At 38.7% G+C, this 23,958-nt stretch overlaps 1 protein-coding gene across 2 annotated transcripts in view; it reads left to right on the top strand.

Annotated features, from left to right (window-relative positions):
* The window catches only part of PCCA (propionyl-CoA carboxylase subunit alpha), a 4,227,722-nt gene that overhangs the window by 2,485,966 nt on the left and 1,717,798 nt on the right, over positions 1–23,958 (top strand). For both annotated transcript variants that reach the window (XM_044071233.1, XM_044071234.1), the window contains one exon: positions 20,484–20,559. In XM_044071233.1, coding sequence (XP_043927168.1) covers positions 20,484–20,559 — 76 coding nt within the window. The remainder of the gene's footprint in view (positions 1–20,483; positions 20,560–23,958) is intronic.

Genomic DNA, 23,958 nt, shown 5'->3' on the forward strand with positions numbered 1-23,958 from the left:
AATACATTGTTTCAACCGAACCATGTTGCCCGGGACATGGCATCCAGGAACTGGTGCAGTACCCTGGAGGCTGATGCCTGTGATATCCCCATCATATCACCAGTTGGTCTCTGGAAGGTACCTGTTGCTAGTATTCTTAGGCCAACACATACCTTGGTTTCCACTGGGATGGGTTCCCCTCTGTTGGTTCTGTGTGTGAGGCGTGGCCTGCACAGCTCCACTATTTGCTGCAGGAGGTCTCTGTCCACTCTATAGCGCTCTACTATCTCCAGCTATTGTAACCCGTGGTAGGTGACCCTGGGCCTGTACACTCTTCTCCGTCTCCTCACTGTGGGTTGTCTGGCACCATCTGCATTGCCACCACCCTCAGCAAGTCGCCTATGTCTCATTATAACAGCTATGGCAGCCCCTTACATTTCTGCTCTGAGTTCAGCTTTTTCAGTTTTCACTTCTAATAGCTTACTCCTGTCTTGCAGTGTCTCTTGAGAGAAACATCTTGCACTGCTGTTTGCAGATTTTTAAGTGTTGGGCTGAGCTACTATTCTGCCTGTGTAATTGCCTGCTTCTAATTGTTTTCACCTGCTAGCTCCAGCAATATTCCCTGGTAGCTTCCTACTAATTCTGTTGCTTCCTTTTTCCTTTCTGTTTCCTCAGGGGGGAGCAGTGTGTATACCAGCAGAAACACGCTCACAGTGGCTTACACGCGTGCACACATGCTTACACGGCTCAGAATCGTCTTATTCGGGTTAAAACGCGCGCACACCAGCTCAAACAGTGTTACAGCTCTGCCAACAGGCTTCTACATGCTAAGTTTGCCCTACACGTGCGCACACCCGCGCAAACAGTGTTAAACAGCTACCAACATGCTCCCACATGCTCAGTCTGCCTTACACGCGTGCACAATGTCTTACTCGCGCTTCATGGCGCTGCGTGCGCATGCCCAGCAAGAAACTTTGGTGTAGGCAACAGTGTACACCTTCCATTTCTTGACTTTCCCATGCTTATCTAGTGGCACACCTCTTTCCATGATATCTGTCTGACATCTGTCATGTAACTCTGACTTCCAATGAACTGCATTTCTTTCTACCATTCCCCCCTGTGATGTCACCTATCTCCTACTCTGTTCCTCCCCCTTCTGTAACTCTTACACTACTCAGAATGTGCTCATTTGCTATGTGACAGTGGAATTCAGTATCCTAACACTCATTTGCATCAGATTGCCTGCTAATGCTTAGTTACATCTCTTAGACTCAGCTTCCCCCCTTAGCAACCACTACACGGTGGCCATGTTGTTTTTGGTCTGCTGGTCCCTGCATTGAAATTTCATGTATTGCATAAAACCCACATTTGTGGGTTTATAACCTTCGTTTTTATGTTTTATACAGCGCAGCCCATTTGTGGGCTGCTGGGTTTCGCATCGTCGATCGCCGAAAAAAAAAATTATATTTTTAAGATTTTTGCATCGGGTTACCTTGCCAATGGCCACATATTTGGCCATTGGCATGCTGCCTGAGACATATGCACCCTTTATTTGGAGCTGACATGGCTCCATTGCAGTTTTTGCAGAAACGTACTCAGTTGTTACATTTCTGCAGCTAAAACGGCTCTTACACGGGCTGTCCTGGGCTTCCTGGATCGCTAATCATCCTCATTTGCATGCTGTTCAGCTGCAAGTGAGGTGATTAGCTTATCCACGCCCACTCCGTGTAAGAGACGTTTTAGCTTGTCTCTTACACGGACCTTGGGCTGTTCCTGGATCGCGAAGGCTGCATGGAGTCTTGCACTACTCTTAGACTCCGTGCAAGCCTTCGTGAATCCTGCCCATTGTCTTTCATATAACACCATCTGCCGTTCACCTTTCAACCTGTATTGATGTTATGCCAATATCTCTACATAATAGATTGAAAAACTGAAATACCTGAATATATGGCGCAGCCATAGCTATTGTTCCACCCCCGGCTATCAACCCTGACCTAAAAGAAATATATTCAGCTGTAGTACTGCAACAGTGTGATTGTTCTTGCCATGCCTCCCAAAAAATAAAAAAGACGTTCAACATACAAGGCTACACAGCACAGCATAGTTGTTTGCAGAGACTTTCTAACTTAATCTTACTTATGCATGTCCCACCTGTACTTTCAGCGGTTGTAGGTAAGCTGAACAGCAGTCCTAAAACAGCAGCAGACCGCATTCTTTACACATGCACAATGCTCTTGCTTTACTCAGTACAATGTCACTTTACAAACTCAGAATTATTAGTGCGGCACCTTTAAATGTTGACTTTCATATTCCTTAAAAGGAGTGCCGGTAGTTCCATTCCTTTCTTTCCCTTCATAAAGCAAGTTATAAGAGAGCAACACCTTCAAAAACGTACATTTCTCTCAACATTTTTACTAGAAACATATTTAGGGGACTGTGCAGAAAAAGCAATACGTAATAAAAGGGAGTCCCTGCTTCACATAGGCAATAATACAATTTTCCTCCTTCACAAGCTACTTTCACACAAGTGTAACGAGTTTCATTAATGGTGCTTCACTTTTTCTTCCATTCCGCAGTGAGGCTGTCTGCAGTTGCCAGAATTTATATCAAATAGATTTAGGGTTCTGAGCACAACGATTATGCAAATGAAGACCCACCTCATGAATCTTTCTGAATCCCTCAGTCAGTGCACCACAGCCAGGAACATAGTCATTCTTAGAGGCTTTTGTAATGTCACTCATTTGCATGAGTACCTGCGTTTTGCACTAAATATGTGTGGGTGGACAAGCAGGGACATTGCCTTTCATGTTATAAGACTGCATCTAGTGGAAGCACTAAAGAGAAATGTTGCTTGAAACATTCAACTGCGTACATATTCTGCCATTTCTCACACCTTTGGGCTACACTTGAACCTCTGTAATATTGGCACAGACTCTCTCTCACCTGCCAAAACGTCATGCTACTGAGTTACTCCATGCTGCTCACTATTTAATAAAAGGTGAAACAGGCATGTTTGCAAGATACCAACCATGATTTTCTGGTATGAGACCTGAAGTTTTGCCATTGTTTCCAATGGCACTGTTTCTGGCAGAGCACCCAATAGTGTTCTAAGGTGTGTAAAATCTTTCTGTCCTTACTGTACAAGGCCACTAGGAGCAGTTGTTTGGGAACTCATATGAGGATCCCCAGTATAAGATGGGTATCTGTCTTGCGAGAGCCATTACTGATGCCACAGGTACTCCTCACTCTAGTGAGCAGTGCAGAAATCACTATAGCAACTGATGGAGGCACTATCCAGGCCTTACTAGCCATGGGGAAGAAGAGGTCAGGATGAGGGCACCTGATATGTATTGCAAGATAGTCGCTATAGTTTTTTTTCTTGCTTGTTACCTGGTGCATTAAGCCAGTGATGTGTCACTTTTACAGGACAGTTCATTAAGCCATTGCAGAGAATAGCTGAATATAAAACTTGTCTAATCACAGGGTTGAGTATACCATTCAGTTTATATAGTGCAATGAAATTCTTTCTATGGTATTGTTAAACTGCATATGTATTTATGCAGTTATTTATTTATCAATGTTTTCATTTATTGGTGTCTTTGTTTACCAGGAAAGTCCAACCCGGCAATATCCATTTTCAGCAGAGGCCCAAGGAGAAAAGTTCCAGTTATGTTTACAATGCCATACAATCAGAAATCAGAGTTATACATCATAAGTTACAATCCAACATTTTGATATCAAAATTGATACACTGGCATATATAGAGCATTAATTATTTTCAGTAAGCAGAAGGTACAGAGGAATACATGTTGATACGGCTCTACTTTACAAGCTCAAAGTTTCAAAACTTCAAACTGCAAATGTTCGAGACCATAAGAATGAAGTTTTGAAACTTTGAAATTGTAATAAAAAGATAAATAAAAACAAAATAAAATGTTTATGTTTTTGCAGGGGGCAAGCCTCCCTGCACCCTCCATGCCCTGCTAAATAAATATACTCTGAGATCGCACTACATTGAGGAAAACAGTAAATTTCCCATTCCATGTTGTGAGGTGACCTCTATTCAAATCGTTCGAAGTTTTAAAACTTTGATCTGATGGTCTCGACCATTTGCAGTTCGAAGTTTTGAAACTTCGAGCTTGTGAAGGAATCCTTTGATAATCACATCACCAGAGTAGTCAGGAAATCCTTCTACATGGCACACCTCATCACAAAAGGTTTCTCATCCAGGAAAAAAAGAGGTCATTGTTCCCCTCTTCTCGTCACTCATTAGACCCATTATAAAGTACAATGCCGCTTTTGGTATGTACCTCACAAGACATCTAAAACAACTGGAAAGGCCGCAGAAATACCTCACAAAGAGGATTACCAGCCTCAAACAGATGCCCTATGCAGACCTTCTAAAAAAACTCAGGCTTTACTCCATTGCATATCGCCTACTCAGAGGTGATCTCTGCCTAATTTACAAAGCTATGTCAAACCCAGATCTGTTGGACATGCTTCACTTAAAGAAATCCCAATCCCTCCTGGCTACACATTCTAGGGACCTAAACCTTGTCACCACAATAAACAGGACATGCTGGAGGGATAGATTCCTGTCCCAGAGACTTCCCATACTCTGGAACAAACTACATATCTATATCAAACAAAGCTCCTCATTAGCACTCTTCAAGAAAAATCTTGATGATTGGATGGGAAATAGGAAATTCACCCCGGGGATCACTTCTGTGGCTCTGCTCGACAGAGGCACAGGAAAATAATTTTCTTCGGTGGCGAAAGCCAGGGTATCTTTTTGGCTAGGCTTATATAGGCCCTAGGGCCAATAGCCTAGTACCTACCTGTGAACCTATATGATTGCCATATACACTTGCTTCTTTACATTCAAGAGACTGTGGAAACAGTAGTTATTACATTAGTTAACAACTGTTCCCATAACAGTGCCTGACTGTAAAGTATTCTATATGATCCGTTTCAGTTTGTATTGTTAATGACATGTATGTGGTTTAGAGGAAATGGCACATTACGTGGATGGATAACCTGTGTTGTCACTATTTCAGTTTATGCCTTTTCAAATATGCCAGGGGTACATTAACTGCTAGATGCATAAATCTGGTGGATATACACTGATATGCTGATATGTTGTATCACTTTGTAGGTATAGTAGCTGGAAAATATATGTCATTCATAAGCAGTATGGGTTCATAGGTTCATAGGTAGGTACTAGGCTATTGGCCCTAGGGCCTATATAAGCCTAGTCAAAGGTACCCTGGCTTTCGCCACCCAAGAAAATTATTTTCCTGTGCCCCTGTCAAGCAGAGCCACAGAAGTGATCCCTATCTCCCATCCAATCATCAAGATTTTTCTTGAACAGTGCTAATGAGGAGCTTTGTTTGATATAGATAGGTAGTTTTTTCCAGAGTATGGGAAGTCTCTGGGACAGGAATCTATCCCTCCAGCATGTTCTGTTTATTGTGGTGACAAGGTTTAGGTCCCTAGAGCGTAGCTCGAGATTGGGATTTCTTTAAGTGGAGCATGTCTAAAAGCTCCGGGTTTGACATAGCTTTGTGTGTTAGGCAGAGATCGCCTCTGAGTAGGCGATATGCAACGGAGTAAAGCTGCAGCTTTTTGAGACGGTCTGCATAGGGCATCTCTTTGAGGCTGGTAATCCTCTTTGTGAGGTTTTTCTGTGGCCTTTCCAGTTGTTGTAGATGTCTTGTGAGGTACATACCAAAAGGGGCATTGTACTCTATAATGGGTCTAATGAGTGACGAGTAGAGGGGAACAATGACCTATTTTTTCCTGGATGAGAAACCTTTTGTGATGAGGTGTGCCACATAGAAGGATTTCCTGACTACTGTGGCGATGTGATTATCAAAGGAGAGACTACTGTCCACCTGTGTCCCAAGGTCTCTTATCACACTTTCGGTGTTAAGTAGACTACCACCTATGTGGTAGTTCATGGGTACTGAGTTTTTACCAAAAGGAATGACAATGCAATTTTTGGCATTGAGCTTGAGGCCATGGCTTTGACACCAGACATCTGTCTCAGCAAAGCCCTTTTGTAGGATGTCCACATCTTTTGGAGTTTTGATTATGGCTCCTAGTTTGCAGTCATCTGCGAACTTCGTTAGCCAAAGACCTTCTGTGTTGGCCTGTACTTCAGAGAAGTAGATAGCAAACAGGAGAGGACCCAGGACTGAACCCTGTGGTACTCCACTTGTCACTGGTCTGAAGCTGGATTTGGAGTCTGCTACTTTCACAGTGTGGGTTCTTTCAGTGAGCCAGTTGGCAACCCATCTTGTGACATAGGGATTTATACCTAGTTTAGTGAGTTTATCTATAATTCCAGAGTGGGGGATGGTGTCAAAAGCCTTGGCGAGATCTAGATAGGCTGTGTGAACCACCTTACCCTCATCTACGGCTTTGGTGACTGCTTCAAAGAAGTCTATCAGGTTTAGGAGACATGATCTGCCTTTTACAAACCCGAACTGGGTGGGGTCCTGAGTTTGGAGATTACCAATGTCATTGTTTATAAGTTCCATGATGATACGCTCCATAGCCTTGCAGACCAGGCTCGTTAGGCTAATTGGGCGGTAGTTTCCCCGGTCTGTGGTGGCTCCCCCTTTGTGGAGTGGGATAACTGTTGCTGTGCGCCATTCAGTGGGCACATAGCCTGAGGTGAGGCTATGATTGAACATGGTACTTGGGTGGGGTGCCAGTTCGTTCTGTAGTTCATGTAGAACACAGCCTGGGATGTCATCAGGTCCCATGGATGCTGTGTTCTTGGCTTTGGATAGTGTGTTTTTTACCTGTGCAGCCATGATTACAGGAACTTTGCATTCTTCTGGTATAGAGATGGGCCCTTTAGTGGATGACAGAGGGGTAAAGTTAGCACTGAACCTATCTGCCAGGATGTTGGCAATATCCGTTGGTTCTGTATATTTAGTGCCATTGTGCTGTAACTCAGATCAGATCTGAGTGTTGCCATTGAGATTCTTGACATAGCTATAGAATGCTTTGTGATTGTCTTTAGAGTCAGTGGCGATTTTGTTTTCATAACTAGCTTTGGAGGATTTTATGAGGGATCTCAGCTTCTTACTGAAGCTGACCAGGGAGTTTCTCCCATCATGGGATTTTACTCTTTTTTGCAACAGTTTCTTTCTTCTGTTGTAGAGTTTGTTTATGGCAGGGGACCACCAGATTGGCTTCCTTTTTTTGGAGGATAGCATCTTGGTTCTGTTAGGAATTGCACGATCCATGCACTCATGTAAGTGCTTATAAAGTGCATTTGTGTAGGATTCAGCAGTCATACCTCTATTGTCCAAATAGAGGTATGACTGCTGAATAGCACACCCTTCAATATTTTCCATATTAACACTATTTAGATAGCACATATGTCATGTGCTATTTAAATAAATACATACCATATCAACTGTTACATGTGCTGTTAACCTGGGTTCTGCTTATATGTTGATGTTGTGTTTGTACTTAGTATCATTGAACTGTAGGTGCATGTCATACTTTTATTTGATGTGATTTCTCCATGTGTTTTCCTCCCTCTTTGTTGTCATCCTTTATTTTAACTTATTTGCCTTTGTTTGTTATTTCTCTCCTTTTTGTTTGCATTTTTTTAACAAGAGATTCCATGACAGTATCAGTGGCTACAGCCACTCCCCACTCCAGAGACCACCAGCCAGTACAGCTGATTCAGTGCCTTTTAGGAAACAGGGGGAGCCTTAGATGCCATCCTCCCCTGCGCTTGATGGGGCTTCACTGGCTGGGAACATTGTTGTTCTTGCCAGTGGCTCTACCAGGGGCAATTTCTTTGTCACCTACAAGCAGCTAGTAGACGTGGTTGGGGAGCTGGTGGATAAGCGTATGGATACCTGCAGCTTCCAACTGGAAAAGCTCCTCTAGTGGCTGGTAGAATCAAATTCCTTTTAAGCATGTATCACACCACCAGAGCCGTGACTCAGTGGTGAATGAGCACAGAATGGTGTCTGATCTCCCAGTAGGGATGGCAGTACAGGGCCATTTGTGAGTCATACCCACCCTATTTCCCATCACTGTGTTTCCCTCGCTTTTCTGTCCTTGCCCTTCTCTGTTTGTTTTCCAATCCTTTCCATCGTGATTGTCTTCACTTTATCTGATGTTTAATTTCACTGTCTTCTCCTTCCTCAGTGCGTCAGTACCTCCCTATTAGTTTTGTCTGCATCATGTGTTTGTATGTTTGTCCCTGCTACCTACCCTCACCCTCTTGCCATAATTTCACATTTTCTTATTTCCTTCTGTATTTTTTCTTCTTTAAAAAGGGAAAATGGACACCTGTCAAAAAATTTCCTTTCATTCTCCTCCCAGTTGTATTTATTATTATCTGTTTCTCTTGCATGCCACACCCTTTTTTTCAGCTCTCCTATACTCCCATTTCCACCCATCCATCTGGTCAAAATATAGATTTAAAGTACATAGTGCGTCATTTAAGGGTACAGGCTGCTTTTCTCACTTATTGCTTCTATGCATATGTGGATGCACTGAGGTGCATACACCCTCTTTGTTCAGCACTTGTATTTGTCACATTCCACAGCCACTACTGTAGCTGTTTCTTCACATATCCTGCATTGGCTGTGGATGGGATGACTATTTATCTGCTGTTTGAGCTCTGAGTTTTCATGCTGTTAATTGACAATTTATTTGAGCTGCATCATGACTACACATTAAACAGCAGGTGACATTCTGTCATCACCACACGCATGTTTCTGAGTCCCAGGGTATATTTTTATTGTTTGGTATGAACTAGTTAAATAAATTCAAACTTTTTTTTAAACAATAAACATCTTTATTAAATTATCATGTATGGCATAGGCAGTCATACATTTATGTAAATGAAAACAAATCACACTGAGATCATTTTAGTTGCAAACATACATCACAAAACATATTGACATAATTTTAGTTGCAAACATCATTTATAATCTGTCCAGTCATTGTCAGTTAATCATTACATAGCTCATTCAAATCTTGCCTTCTTTTAAACCTCATTCTTCCCCTGCTTGTATTTTTCCCACAATTCCCATTTTTTCTGTGTAATTTGCTTCTACCCTTTTCTAAAGATCCCAATTCCAATTGTTTTATCTCTGTTACTGTATTCACTACATCTAGTACAGTTGGTTTAGACTTTGATTTCCGTTTTCTAGCAATTGCTTTTTTTGGCAGTCACCATAATTAGACTCAGCAAGGCCTTACTATGTTTAGGCAATTCTGATTCTGTATCATAGCTCAAAAAATCATTTCCTTAGTTACACCAATTTGCTTGCCCACTATCTCTGACAGAGTGGTCTGCAGGGAATCTTTAAGGTCTGCCAACTCATTACACTCCCAGAAAATATGTTTCCGATTACCTCTTTCTTCCCCATCACACCTCCATCATTTGTTGTCTACCTGAGTAAAAATTCTTTGGGGTCTACTCTGGGTATAAGAATACCTTTTCAAACATGTCCAAGCAAAGGTCCAAAATCTTCTAGACTTTGTTGCATATTTGGGAGACATGCATATATTCCCCCCATTGTTTCTTTGTGAGTTGCTTATCCAGTCTCACTGCCCAATCCTTTCTAACCTCCTATGATTGATTCTTATAGTTACAATGAAATATTTTATATGCTCTACTAATTATTCCTTTTTAATAGCGACTTCTGTTCTAGAGTCTACTAAAAACTCTACCAGTGCTGGCCTTATTCTTTGGATCCCCGTATTTCTTTGTCTTTACCAGTACTCTGATAGCAATCCTTGATAGGGAAGGCAGTCTCTAGCCTGCATTCTAAATAAATTATTAGCCTCTTCATATTCTCTTACCTTTCGCTCTAATTATTTGCTCCCAATAACTTGGTTCCTTTGTCAGTTTTCTATACCTCAAATTGCATTCATCTCTCTCAACAAAATCTTTCGTCATTCTCATGTTGGATTAGTTCTTATAATATTTTTGCTGTTTTATGAATCTAGTATTATGTATGGCTGTTGTTATTCTCCTTAAGGATCTGCATCCAAATCCCACTCTCTCCTTATTTCTTGAATTTACTGCCTGCTTCATCATCATCATCTTTTCACTTTTAATTATTTTCTTGTGTTATGTATGTGAACCTTAACTATGTAGCTCTAAAATATCCCTTCAAATCAGGTAATCCTAAACCATTGTGCTGTATTCAAAACCAACTAATTTGTTTTGGTCAATTTGCTCTATTGGCAGAATCATCTTATCCCACTTGACTCTTGCCTTCTTCCCCCTCCCAGATAAATTCTTCAACTCTTTATTAATGTCCACAACTTTTCCATTGGTTGATAATGCCTGACCTGTATATAAAACTAAAGGGACTAAAATCATTTTCACTGCTTGTATCTTGCTATCCGTAGCTGTAAACAAGAGCTTTCAGTTTCTCAGTCTTTATATTGTCTTTTGTTTAGTCTGTTCCCGCACATCCTTCACTGCCATAACAGAATCCTTGTTAATCCATACTCCTAAATACTTAATTTTGTGTCCCCATAAATATGGGCATTGATGAACCACTTCATGTGTGGGTACATAGTTATAGCCTTTGTTTTGTCTTCATTAATGTTATATCCTGAAAAGACTTGAAACTGTCTCAAAATGTTCCACAACTCCGAGATGTCCTTTTCTGGTTTTATCAGGTACAGAATAATAATGTCTGCAAGTAAACCAACTTTTCTTGATTACCATGACAGTTGTATCCTTGAATTTCTGAGTGTCTTATTTTCTTTGTTATTGGCTCTAAATGTAAAACAAATGAGACTTTCAAATTAAATCACTGTCTAATTACCCATGTCTGACCTTGTTCCTAAGTATATGCATATCACTTTCACTACATCAGAATATATCGTATCATGCTAGAACTGATGAATTGCAATATTCTAAGCAATCACAATGTGAAGTCATAGTCTTTCAATACCTACTAGTATAATATTGTCTAATGTCTTCCTTCCTGTTCAATTGTGGTAATTTATTGTGTTGTTAATATTTTAATTATTACTGTATCTGCATTAGTCTTAGTGTCATTCAAACTGTGTTCATTGTTATGTCTTGCACAGAGGCCAAAGCAACATCATTTCTTTCATCTTGTACTGCTGTGTATATCTGATCGGCAATGATGTTTACTTTGACTTTGACTAAATGCCCCTACCCCTTTTCCTTTCCACTTAGTCCTATGCCTTCTTACATCAACCTTCTATCACAGTTTTAATGAAATCTGCTGTTAAGTCCTATATCTAACTCTTATTTTGCAAGCTTAGAATTAGCAATCCATCCTCCATTATATCTTGAACTCCTACCACACTAACTTTCTTTTCACTTCATTCTGACCTATAATTCCCACACTTTATCTAACCAAAAATGTATCTATTTCTAACCATATCCATACTATCATCTCCTCTCAATACAGTCTAAAGCAGCATTTTACACTATCTCCCCTTTTAATATATACCCATCTGCTATCCCTAAACTACTTACAACTAATACTAACTTTTCTCATACCACTCCTTAACCCCTATTACTTAAAACTCAAAACGTTATTTTTCCAAAACTTATTTGACAGCTCAGTAACTAAACTATCTCTAAACTGTTTTGTCAACAAATACCATATCTAGTTCCCTAAAAATGTTAAAGGATAATCTTTTCCTGATGGTACATATATAGTGGCTTGCAGTTTGAATCTCTTTTGTTTAAAGAGCTTACTACTTTGTTTGAGCAACATGGAGTTGAATATATGCGTTTAATTATAAAACATAATGATGTATTAATTAATGAATTAATCACTTCTGTTATTGAATTGGATAAAACTATTTATGGACATTTGCATTACAGTGATTTCAAATACGAGCATTTGCGTATTTTTAAGAGTATGGACCAGCTTGTTAATTCAGTTAAAGCTAGAAAGCTGAAGAAGCTAATTAGAGACAAAAATGAGTATGGTAAAGGACTTGCATACCCCAGGCCACCACCATCCTAGGAATGGGGTAATAAATTCACAGACTACAATGTGAATTCCTCAAATACTAGTAATTTAAACACCTAAAGTAATTCTACATCAAATAACCCTGTTTAGCCTTTTTTTGATCCAGAACAGTTTCCACCCCTGAGACGCTCGGAGCACCTGAGGAACAAAGGCCCCCCAGTGAACCATAATTGGGAGGCGAACCCTGTGAAATTCACACATGCATTGGAACAGGGGAGGGATGGCGAACAGGAGAGGGAAGAGGTTCTACAACCGGACATGGAACAACAGGAATTAACTAGCCCCATATCTGAAATCTTGTATACACTACCAGATATTTCTTCTGATGGGATAGGAGACCACATTCTACCATCCTGTCATGTTGTGACTAACTCCCTGGGTGATTTTAATGTTTATAACTTTTCTAACATTAAAATAAATACAGAACACTGTGATATTTTTGCCAAAGGTTTTACCTTTGTACCTCTACAATCTATGGATATTTCTAATACATTAATGGACCTGAGATTGTACACATGTAAATTAAACTTAAAAATTCTTTTTAAAAATTCATTTTCTGAATTTTTTTTTAACCCTCTGGCTATTTCCAGTACTTATAAACCTCCACTTCACCCCATTATTCAATTATTTGAAAGTATTTGTGAACTGGATATTCGCAATTCTAATTTTTTATAGGTAGAAACTTTAATGAAAGTGTTTTAGTGAGATTAAAATTATTGACAAAATCAAGAATTTTTTACACAAGATTAGAATTATGAAACCTGATAAGGGGGGGTGGGGTGGTTTTTGAAGATTATAACAGGAAAATGTTATTTATACTAGAGGGTAAGGCCTATACAAAATCATCTTTAAATAAATTAAATGGATCGTATAATAAAATAAGAAATGAATGCCAAGACCTATTAATTGAAGGATCCATATCTATAGATGCCCTCCATTATTTATCTGTTTCCTATCCTAGGTTATCTGTTATGTTTGGACTACCAAAGTTGTATAAAAACCTAAGACAACCACCCATGCACCCAGTAGTTGATTCAAAGGGCTCCATTACTCACCCTTTGGCTAAATATTTAGACACCAAGTTAAAGGAATTTGTGTACAATGAAACATATGTAAAGATTCATGGGTTTTTTTTAGAAGCAATTGATAAGATTCCTTTTAAGGATACATACTTTTTTATAACTATTGACATTAAGGACCTATATTCTGTAGTACCCCATGAAATAGGGTTAGAATGGTTCACAGAGTTCCTTTGTGAAAAAGGTATTGCACATTTTGATGTTTTGGTTTACACACAACTTATGGAAATGGTCCTTAAAAACTATTTTATACTATTTAACCAAGAAATATACCTACAACAAGAGGGAGTAGCTATGGGTTCTGCATGTGGTGGTCTCTAAGCTAATATCGTGGTCATGCAATGGGAGAAGAAATTTCTATTTCCCTCTAGTTACTTTAAATATATGAGATTCTATACTAGGTTCTTGGATGACATGTTTATTTTATGGGATGGACCTAATGAAGTTATTAATGATTTTGTAACTTATATTGAATCCACTACCAGTTTTTTTAAATTTACTCACACCAGTAAGTCTAACGTGATTTCTTTCTTGGACATTTCTTTGTCAAAGGATTACTATAATGAGAAGTTTGTATCTAAAATATTTAGGGTATGTATTCTAATTCTTTATTGCATTTCTCTAGCACTCATCCCTTAAAACAAAAGAAGGCCATTGTAAAAGGTCAGTTTGTGCATGCAGCATGTATGGTCTCTGTTACTGATGAATTTTTAAATGAATGTGCTAATTTAAAATACATGATCTTAAAGAGAAGTTATCCTTTTAAATTTATCACTGAAATCATGATTGAAGTAGTTAATAAGAGGGAGAGAGGTTTTTACCGTCCCCTGTTATCAAGTGATTTTATGGATAATGTTTCTATTACCAATAATACTGATATTAACATTATTGGAGAGAGTAAGGATTTTAAAATGCCTTTTATTACTGTTTTTACGCAAGATAGTTTTATATTGAAGGACATTTTAGATAAAAATTGGTCCATCCTTAGGCATGACAAGAATATTAGATCTTTGATAGGCTTGCAACCCACTATGGTGTACAGAAAAGGAAAAAACTTGAAAAACGTCTTTGAAACTAAAGATGTCCATCTTAACCGTAAAGTAGGTTACATGAATAAATGTGGGATGTGTAACTATTGTAAGCATGTAAAAGAGGGTAACTCATTTTTTGTTAACAACATGGAAATTAGGATTCATAATAAATACAATTGTTGTTCCGAGAAATTCATATATTGTGCCATGTACTCAATCTGTTCCTGTTACTATATTGGTAAAACAAGACCGCAAGCTAAGGAACCGCATATATGAGCACTTATATGATATAAAAAATAAAAAAGATACTAACGCCTTAAGCAAACATATTATGAAGAATGCCAACCACAATTTTCAACTTTTTATTATAGATGGCATTAATATAGGCATAAGAGGAGGGGCTTGGTCATTATTGTTAGAAAAAAGAGAGCTATACTGGCAGTTGTGGCTAAATGCAGGCAACTGGCCAGGTTTGAATGAAAATATCTCCATCAGCTCCTTACTGAAATTAAAAGCTATTGAGAGGCAACAAAAGCCTCTAGATACTTGTTTTTATAAATATAAACACAAAATAAAATATAATACATTTTTAATTAATACCTATATATTTATATATTACACACACACACATATATATATATATATATATATATATATATATATATATATATATGGGTCTACTTCTTTTGACCTAACTTTCATTTGATTGACACTCATTTGCTTGACCCCATTTGACTGAAATTTCATTTGCCCGACACTTCATTTGACTGACAAGTATTATTAGCAAGAAAATGGAATATGCCCCCTTCCCCACTGTAGTGCAACCCTGGAGTTAGAATATATAGTTAGGGGGGGTGTGGGGGGTGAAGCCCCCCAGTTCATTTCATATGATATTGTTAACTTTTGATGTAATATTGCTTAGTAAAAGAAAAGTAAGAGGGGGGCTTCACCCCCCACACCCCCCCCTAACTATATATTCTAACTCCAGGGTCGCACTACAGTGGGGAAGGGGGCATATTCCATTTTCTTGCTAATAATACTTGTCAGTCAAATGAAGTGTCGGGCAAATGAAGTGTCAGGCAAATGAAATTTCAGTCATTTGGTCTCAGGCAAATGGGTGTCAGGCAAATGGGAGTTAGGTCAAAAGAAGTAGACCCATATATATATATATATATATATATATATATATATATATATATATATATATATTTTTATGACATTATTTATTGTACTATATTTGATACAAACTGTATTTATTTACCCATTCCCTTTAGGTTTTAACATGGGTTCTTGTGCTAATTTTGTATGTATTGCTGCATATTTAGTTAATTGCATTCATTTAACATGGTGTCATTTCCTGTTGGTTTTATATAAAAGGAAGTACGTAGTTTGTATGTTTTATCTGATGAAGTCTTGACCTTCTAGACGAAAGCGCTTATCCTTTGTACTTTATGGATTATCTACGTGTTGCCTGTTGATTTATTAAACGTTTATTCTGTTTGATATTACTTGAGCAAATGAGTGAGTGGGACAAATCCAGCTTCTTCATCTGGACTTCTTGTTTTCTGATGGTACATATGTTTTGATTGTAGATTTCTCTTTGCCAGTTTTGTACCTTATTCTGTGTTTAAAAAATGCATGCTAAGTATTGATGTTAGTATTGTTTAAACTTCTACTGTTCAAACTTTGTACTGTGGAGCTTTTCTGCCAGGACCTCTGCTGACTGAAAATGGGCTCCTGACCCAGTCACCAAATGTCAATCAATCAGTTGATAAACTAACAAAGAGGAAAGAGGACATCTGTGTCTGGTTCCCTTGTTCAGACACAACTTGTCAGCGAAGAACCCTCTCACTTTAATTTTTGCTTCTGAGCTCTCCCATATCTTCCTAATTAACGTTGTTATTGTCTCCGGGAATGCAAATGCTTCCATTGTCCTACTCATAAAATTCAGCTTACTTTGTTGAATGCTTTCTCTGCATCAAGACCCACCAATAACATGCTTCCCTCTGCATCATCATTGTTCTGTTAATACTGTCAAATGTTTGCCTTCCCTCCACAAAACCACATTGATTCATATCTATCAGTTTTAGCAACACTTTGCATCTCCTGATAATTTGACCTTGATTCATCCCTAAAATTCAGTTAGGTATTTTACTACAGTTTTCATCTTCTGTGCTTCAAGATTAATAGAAATTAAATAGATTAACAGAAATAGAATTCTCTTCCTCGCATCAGTTTGAAATTAGTTTCTTCATGTTGCCAAAGCCAGGATATTTGTAACTGTGATAAAGAATTTTGGCTTGAATATTTCTTTATATAATTGCATTGTTTTTCTGAAGTATTTGTGTAGGCTTTGCTTATGTAATTTGTACTGTATTTTGACATATGAAATCTCTGAATCTATGTAATATATTAGTGAATGCTTGCATTGTGTTATTGATTAGAATTATTTATGGCTACTTTGACAATACTGTAATGAGATTCTAACTGAATAATAGCATTTAGGTCTGTATTTATTTATTTTACATTTGTTTACCGGGAAAGTCCGACTAGATATATGTCCATTTTCAGCAGAGGCCCAGGGAGAAAAGCTAAAGAAAGCAGAGTACAAATAATTAGGAACAATAGAAACACTTAGAGATAAGTGTAATATGCAGTTTTCAATAGGGTTACAAATTTAGATAAAACATAGTAGACAACATTAAAATCATGCAGCTTCAGTTTCAGACAGTAATACACGCAGTTATGGGCTAAGTCCCATCAAGAATTCATACACTTTAAATTAGAGTATATGAATGAAATGCTTAGGGAGAGTTTGCAGGAACAGTGGGTGGTGATTAGTCAGGGTTTAAGCAGGGACATTGCCAATGCTGTTGGAAGTGTAGTTTGAGGCTTTTTTTTGAACTGGGTTAAGGAAGATTGGTGAGTAAGTTTGGCAGGTAGCATATTCCAAGTTTTGCTTACTGAGTTGGTGAATAGAGAGTCCCCAGCCACATTTATGCTCTTAGTTGTTTGTACCAGCAGTTTGTCAGCAGAGCGTAGTGACCTCAGGTTGCTGTATGGTTTGATGATCTTATTTAGTGCTGGTGTTTTTTAGGGTTGATATAGTATTTTGTGGGTTATTACAAGTTGGTTGTATTGGAGAAGACTGGGCCACTCCAGCCATCCTAGTTGAGTTAGGTTGATATAATGGTGGGTCCTAGAGGTAGCGCCTGTAGCAAATCTAGCAATATGGTTGTAACAACTAGCAAGTTTGGTAAGGGTGGCTTGGTTCAGGTTAGTGAAGAGGGGGAGGCATAGAGGAGGGTAGAAAGTAGGTGGGACCGAGCGATAGTGGTTCTTGCAAAAGGAGTGAGGAAGGGTTTGATCCTGTATAGGGAGCCCAGTTTTTTGTTGACAGATTTGATGGTTTTATTGACATAGATACCATATTTTAGGGCGTTATCGACTGTGACGCCCAGGTGTTTTGTGTGAGTATCTGGGGATACAATTGTGCCATTGTTGGAGCTTCTAGTAAAGAATGGTGAGGAGGATTTGCAGGTTGGGGAAAAGATGAGCAGTTTAGTTTTGCTGGGATTTAATAGAAGCTGATGGTTTGCGAACCATTTTTCTACATCATTGAAAGTATTCTGGGTTAGGGTCATAAGCACAGTTGAGGAGGAGGCGGTACATATTAGAGTTGTCCGCGTATTGGATGCAGGTGGCCTTGGGAGTGATGGTGAGTAGGTCATTGATAAAGACTGAGAAGAGTAGTGGTCCTAGTATGGAGCCTTGGGGGACACCTAGAGTAATGGGTAGACGTGTGGATAGAGTATTCTGCCATAAAACCTGCTTGTTGTCTATCAGACAGGTAAGATTGGAACCATTTAATAGAACTACTATTCAATGACAGTTCCTTCAGGGTACGGAGAAGCAGTTGGTAATTGACCATATCAAAGGCCTTAGAGAGATCTAGGAAGAGAGCAGAGGTAAGTTTGTTATACTTTCGTTTGATGTTGATAGAGTTAGAGCCAAGGATAGGAGGGCAGATGTGGTGCTGTGGTGTGGCCTAAAACCATGCTGAGAGTTGGCCAGTAGTTTATTTTGGGTGAGATAGTGCATTTATTGGTTGTGGACGCACTTTTCCATAATTTTGGCCAATGGTGATAGTATGGCTATTGGTCAGAAGTTTGAGAGGTCTAAAGAATCCCCCCCTTTATGAAGGGGAATGATATGGGAAACCTTCCAGAGAGAGGGGATAGTGGCTTCAGTCAAGGTGCGGTTTATTATGATCGAGATCATGTATGCAATGGCATCTGCCCCTTTTTGTAAATATTCTGGTGGGAGGAGATCACCTGCCAGGGTAGTGGGATTTAGTTTGTTAATTAGAGATCGGATGGTGGATGTAGATACAGGTTGGAAGGTGAAAGGGAGTGGGGTAGTGGTTATGGAGGAGTTTTAAAAGGAGCTGGTGGGGGGTAGTTGGCTAGCTACTGATTGGATGGTTTTGGTTAAAAAAAAATTGTTAATGATGTTAGCAGATTCCTCTGGAGTTTTACGGTCGCAAGTTGAGGGGGTGGGGGTGGAGGTTTGGCCAGTTTTGTTTATGCCTGCCCAAAAGTTTTGAGGTTTGTCCTGGTGTTTTTGCTGAATGTGTTGATAGACGTTTTTTTTGCCTAACAGTGTGGCTTTCTTGCTGTCATTCCTTAGTTGTCGGAATTTAATATGGTCAAGTGGGTCTTTGGAGGTGCGCCGTTTGTCCCATGCTTTATTTCTAGCTATGATTTTTATTAGAGAGCCAGGGGGGCGGTCTTAGTTTTAGCTCTGAGGGTGCAGATAGGAGCGTGAGAATCTAGAATGGAGAGGAATTTAGAATTAAAGTAGGCTACAGCATCATTTAGTGGAAATTCTTTAAGCATGGCCCAGTTGCATGCTTTGAGTTCATTCTGAAAGTCAGTGGAGTTAAACTTCTTGTTGTTTCTGATAGATTTATATAGAACTTGGTGGTGGTTATCTACTTAATAATGTAAGTGAGTAGGTGGTCACTTTTATCATCTGGGAGGGTACCTGTGTTATACAGGTCTGGGTGATTGTTGATAAGAATCTAGTCCAGGATACTGCCTTTGTAGTTAGATTTATTTATTCTGGTGGGTGAGGATATAAGTTGGGTAAAACCATGAAGGTTTATATGGGTGGTGGGAGATTCAGAGGAACAATTGTTCCAGTCAATATTAACGTCTCCTAACACCATAGATTCATGGGGGTACGTGTTAGAAAGCCATTGGAGGAAGTCTTCTAGGGTATTTGCATTGTTGCCTGGGGGGGATATAAATGCAGACAATGAGTATAGATTTACTTTTGTTAAGCTGTAGTTTGCTAACTAGGGCTTCTGCATTATTGAACAAGGGGGCTAGTGTGACATCTATTGTGTTTTTAAACAGAACTGCTACTCCTCCACCTTTCCTGGTGTTACAGTTTAGTCTAAGTATGTTGTACCCTGGTGGGATAACCTCATCATTTTTAGTTCCTGGTTTTAGCCAGGTTTCTGTAAGACATAGCACATCAGGTGAGTAGGTGGCTAGAAGGGCATGAAGATTATAGACATTGTTGTTAATACTCGTGCTGTTTAGGTGACAGGTGAGGAGAGAGTTAGGGGACCTTGAATTTGACCATATGTTGAAGGTGGTAGTGGGCTGGGAGCTTGTGGGAAGGGTGGGTCCAGGGTTAGGGTGGATGTCCTCATCTCTCAACAGAGTAAATTGTATAGTGATTATTAGTTTCAGCTCTTTACTTATTATTTTATGATATATAATAATGTAATAATGATAATATTGCATACTTACAGTAAATGAGTAAAATATAAAGAAGTAAATGCCCTTTGCAGTGAATGTCCATTAGCCTTCAGCCACTAGTCTGTCTCTGGACAGCCTCCACATTCATAATATGATGGTGGGTATTTCCTTAAGCTGAGTTGTAACTTAACTATGTATTCTTTCATTTTTTGTGTTTATCTTTTCTGCTGAGCTAACTGAATGTGTAATGGTCAAACTAGGGAAAGGAGGAGCAAGACCCACATTCCTTGGCATTTGACACCTTATCATGTACCAGCAAGAGAATCAGACACCCCCAAGTGTGGGAACTTAAACCAAGCTGGAGAAATCATGACATTTTTTTATCAGAAGAAGAAATCTCAGTGTTTACACACTGCAGGGCGCCATCCCAGAGATAGTTTCTTCTAGTGGTACATATTTATTAGTTTCTCCTTTAATAAGCCTTTGTTGGTGAAATTTCAGAACAGGTCTATTAATACATAAATGTATAGTCTAGTGTATTATAGCAACATGTTTTAACAGTTTACCCAGCTACTGATTTTGACTTGAAACATTTTATTTCAGTTGGTTACATATGGATGTGACAGAGCAGAGGCACTGAAAAGAATGGAAGAAGCTCTGGATAACTATGTAATTCGAGGTAACTACTTAATTTGAATACCTAGTATGATAATCTGAGATCATTTAAAATATAGCAATTAAATTAAAATTAAATTGTTGCTTATTAGATGTAAGCTAAAACAGAAAAGAAATGTGCTAATCATGCAGTGAAGCAGTTTTCTCACTCATATCAGTGTTGTTAATTCATGGTTTATATTTTTCTTGTTATTCTGGATCTTCTATGCATCTTTCAAGCACTAATTAGCATTTAATGTATGTTTAAAAGTTTAACTTACAGTTAATTTAGTATAGTTAAATGCATTCATGCTCACAGGCTGAAATGACTGAATCATCTTACCTGTTCACTATTCAGTTTTGCATTTTTGATAGGAAAACCGGTTATGTTGTTCTGCACTCAGGAAGAGAATCATAGAATATATTGATACAAGAGAATTTCAAGATGATGAACAATATGAATTTATCATGTTAAATGTGCATCAAGCAAATAACATATACATGAGAATGACAGTATTTTGCATGGATTTTGACTGGTATTAGCTTGGATGGTTTAGAGACTTTTTATATCCAGTGGTGTCAGATGAGAGTCACTTTGATGGTACAGAAATATTTTTTATAGTTCTTTGGTAATGTATTTCCCTCAGTAGTAAATAAAACAAGAGAAAATGTTTCTGTAAATTGAAGGTATAAAAATCTGTAGTACAATATAGAATGGTAAATAAAGGTAGTTTGTGTGAAGATATTACTGTAAAATGGCAAGAAAATTAAGTATTGAGCAGGCCTAGATTTGCAGTTACTTGGACTTATTGCATGCACATGCCATGATTGCTCTGTATATGACATGTAATACCCAGGGATATTGTTTACATTCAGAACCCCAATGGCGTTTTTGTCATTTGGCCAACCAGTTTATCTCCCAATTGTCAATAACTGGGTCTACCAGTAAAGGTAAATTCAGAAGAAAATTGTATTTGCATTTTATCTCAGAAAGAATCTGCATGTTTATAAAAAAGGTATCATTTGACTGATACTGCTGTCATCTTATCCGTAACCAGCATCCTTACTTACATTGACAATTTGTAAACTTTTTGGTATTTTAAGAATGTAAATCTTATAGGAATGAGCAATTTGTGTGCATTGCTAATGATTCATAGGTTCTTAGGTGTATACTAGGCTAACAACCACTAGGGCCCTTTTAAGCTTAGCCATGCAACCAAAATGTGACAGACAATTTTGATTTATGTAGGGGGTGATTTACTGACCATCTCTGTCCATTAAAGACATAGGTGCCATACCAGGAATGCATTTCTGATTACCTATTCATTGGTACAAGTTGCTGTTAAATAGGGATAAAGGGGAGCTCTGCTCCACATGGATGGGGAGTCTGTTCTAGTGAATGGGAATTCTCTGAGAAACATATCTGTTTCTCAAACATGTCCTTTTTATATTGCAAGCAACATTTAGGTCTTTTAATCGAATAGTTCTGATGCTGTTTGTTTTGAGGATGTACAAAAGGTTCATCAGAACAGGGTCCAAGAATGCCTAGTATGCCAGGTAAAGATTACTTCTCAAACATCTGTATGATACCAAGTAGAGACTAGGCTTTGAGGCAATCAGTGTAGGTCATTGTCTTTACTTCCTGTATTCTTTTTGTAAGGAACCTTTGTGGGTGTTTCAGTTGGTTCATGTGTCTGGTCAGGTACAGTGGTATGATGACCTGTCTGGACCTAGATCTAATGCCCTTGCTAGCAGGTTGAGCAACATTTTTATTTTTTATTTATTTTTATTTTACATTTGTTGACCGGGATAGTCCGACTGGATGCATGTCCATTTTCAGCGGAGGCCCGGGGAGAAAAGCTGCAAGGGTAAGCAGATAGAGCATTACATAATACCAGCATTACATGTTACATACAGACTGTTTACAGAGATTACATAAGTAAGCAAGTTAAACAAGTTCCACAGGTTAGAGTTAATCCTGAGCGCAAGTCAGGATTAAATTAAATTACACAGTAAACTGGTTAACAGATTTTTACACATTCTAGAGAGAGTTAGCCAGACTTGATACATTGACATAGCCAGTTAAGTGACAAATGTTGTTTGAGTCTAGTTTTAAATTGACCTAAGGTGAAAAGTAAGGTAATATCAGCTGGAAGAGAGTTCCAGGATCTACTTAGAGAGTTTGCAAAGAGAGAGTCACCGGCTGTGTTATTAATTTTGCTAGTCTGAATTAGTAGTTTGTTAGAGGATGGAAGCGGTCTAAGATTGTTATAGAGGGTGATAATATTTTTAAGTGCAGGAGTATTGTCCGGATTATAGAGGATTTTATAGGCCATAATCAGTTGGTTATACTGGATTAGGCTGGGTAGTTCAAGCCACCCAAGCTGATTTAGATTGATGCAATGATGTGTCCTAAAAGGCAGCCCAGTGGCAAACCTGGGAATGTGGTTGTAGCAAATTAAGAGTTTGTTAAGGACAGTCTTGTTTAAATTCGAGAGTAGAGGGGATGCATACAGAAGGGTTGAAAGAAGGTGAGAGCGAGCTATGGCAATTTTTGCTGGAGGGGTTAGGAAGGCTTTTATTCTGTAAAGTGACCCTAGTTTTTTATTGATGGTTTTGATAGTTTGGTTAACATGTAGGTCGAATTTTAGATTATTGTCTATGATGACACCTAATAGTTTTGTAGAGGGGTCAGGGGAGATTATTGTGCCATCATTTTAATTTATGGTAAAGGTGAAAGCAGTAGACCTACGTGTTGGTGAAAATAACAGCATTTTAGTTTTTTTGGGATTTAGGATCAGACGATGTTCAGAAAGCCAGTTTTCTATTGTATTAAAGGTGGTCTGGATAGCTGGCCATAACTCTACTGGAGATGTGGCTGAGCAAATCAGAGTAGAGTCATCAGCATATTGGATACAGCTGACTTTTGGGATGACAGTATAAAGGTCGTTAATGAAGATGGAGAACAGCAAAGGCCCTAGTATAGAGCCTTGTGGTACTCCAAGGGTGTTTGGTATAAGGTTAGAGAGTTTGTTCTGCCAGAGGACAGCCTGCTGTCGACCATTCAGGTAGGATTGAAATCATTGAAGGGCTCTAGTATCTAGACAGAATGTTTGCAGGGTGTAGATTAAAAGTTGATCAACCATATCGAATGCCTTGGAAAGATCCAAGAAGAGGGCTGAGGATATATAATTATTGTTGCGATTATGGTTTATGGTGTTGGTAAAGGCTAGGAGGGCTGAAGTAGTGCTGTGATGAGGATGGAAGCCATGCTGAGTGTCTGCCATAAGGTGATTCTGGATTAGGTGGTGCATGAGTTGTCTATGAATACATTTTTCCATAATCTTTGCAAGTGGAGAGAGTATAGCTATTGGCCTATAATTGGAGAATTCAGTAGAGTTGCCTCCTTTGTGAAGTGGGATTA

Source organism: Protopterus annectens, chromosome 5.part0 (assembly GCF_019279795.1).
Source record: "Protopterus annectens isolate FY-2018-M chromosome 5.part0, PAN1.0, whole genome shotgun sequence".
Classification (NCBI taxonomy): domain Eukaryota; kingdom Metazoa; phylum Chordata; order Ceratodontiformes; family Protopteridae; genus Protopterus; species Protopterus annectens.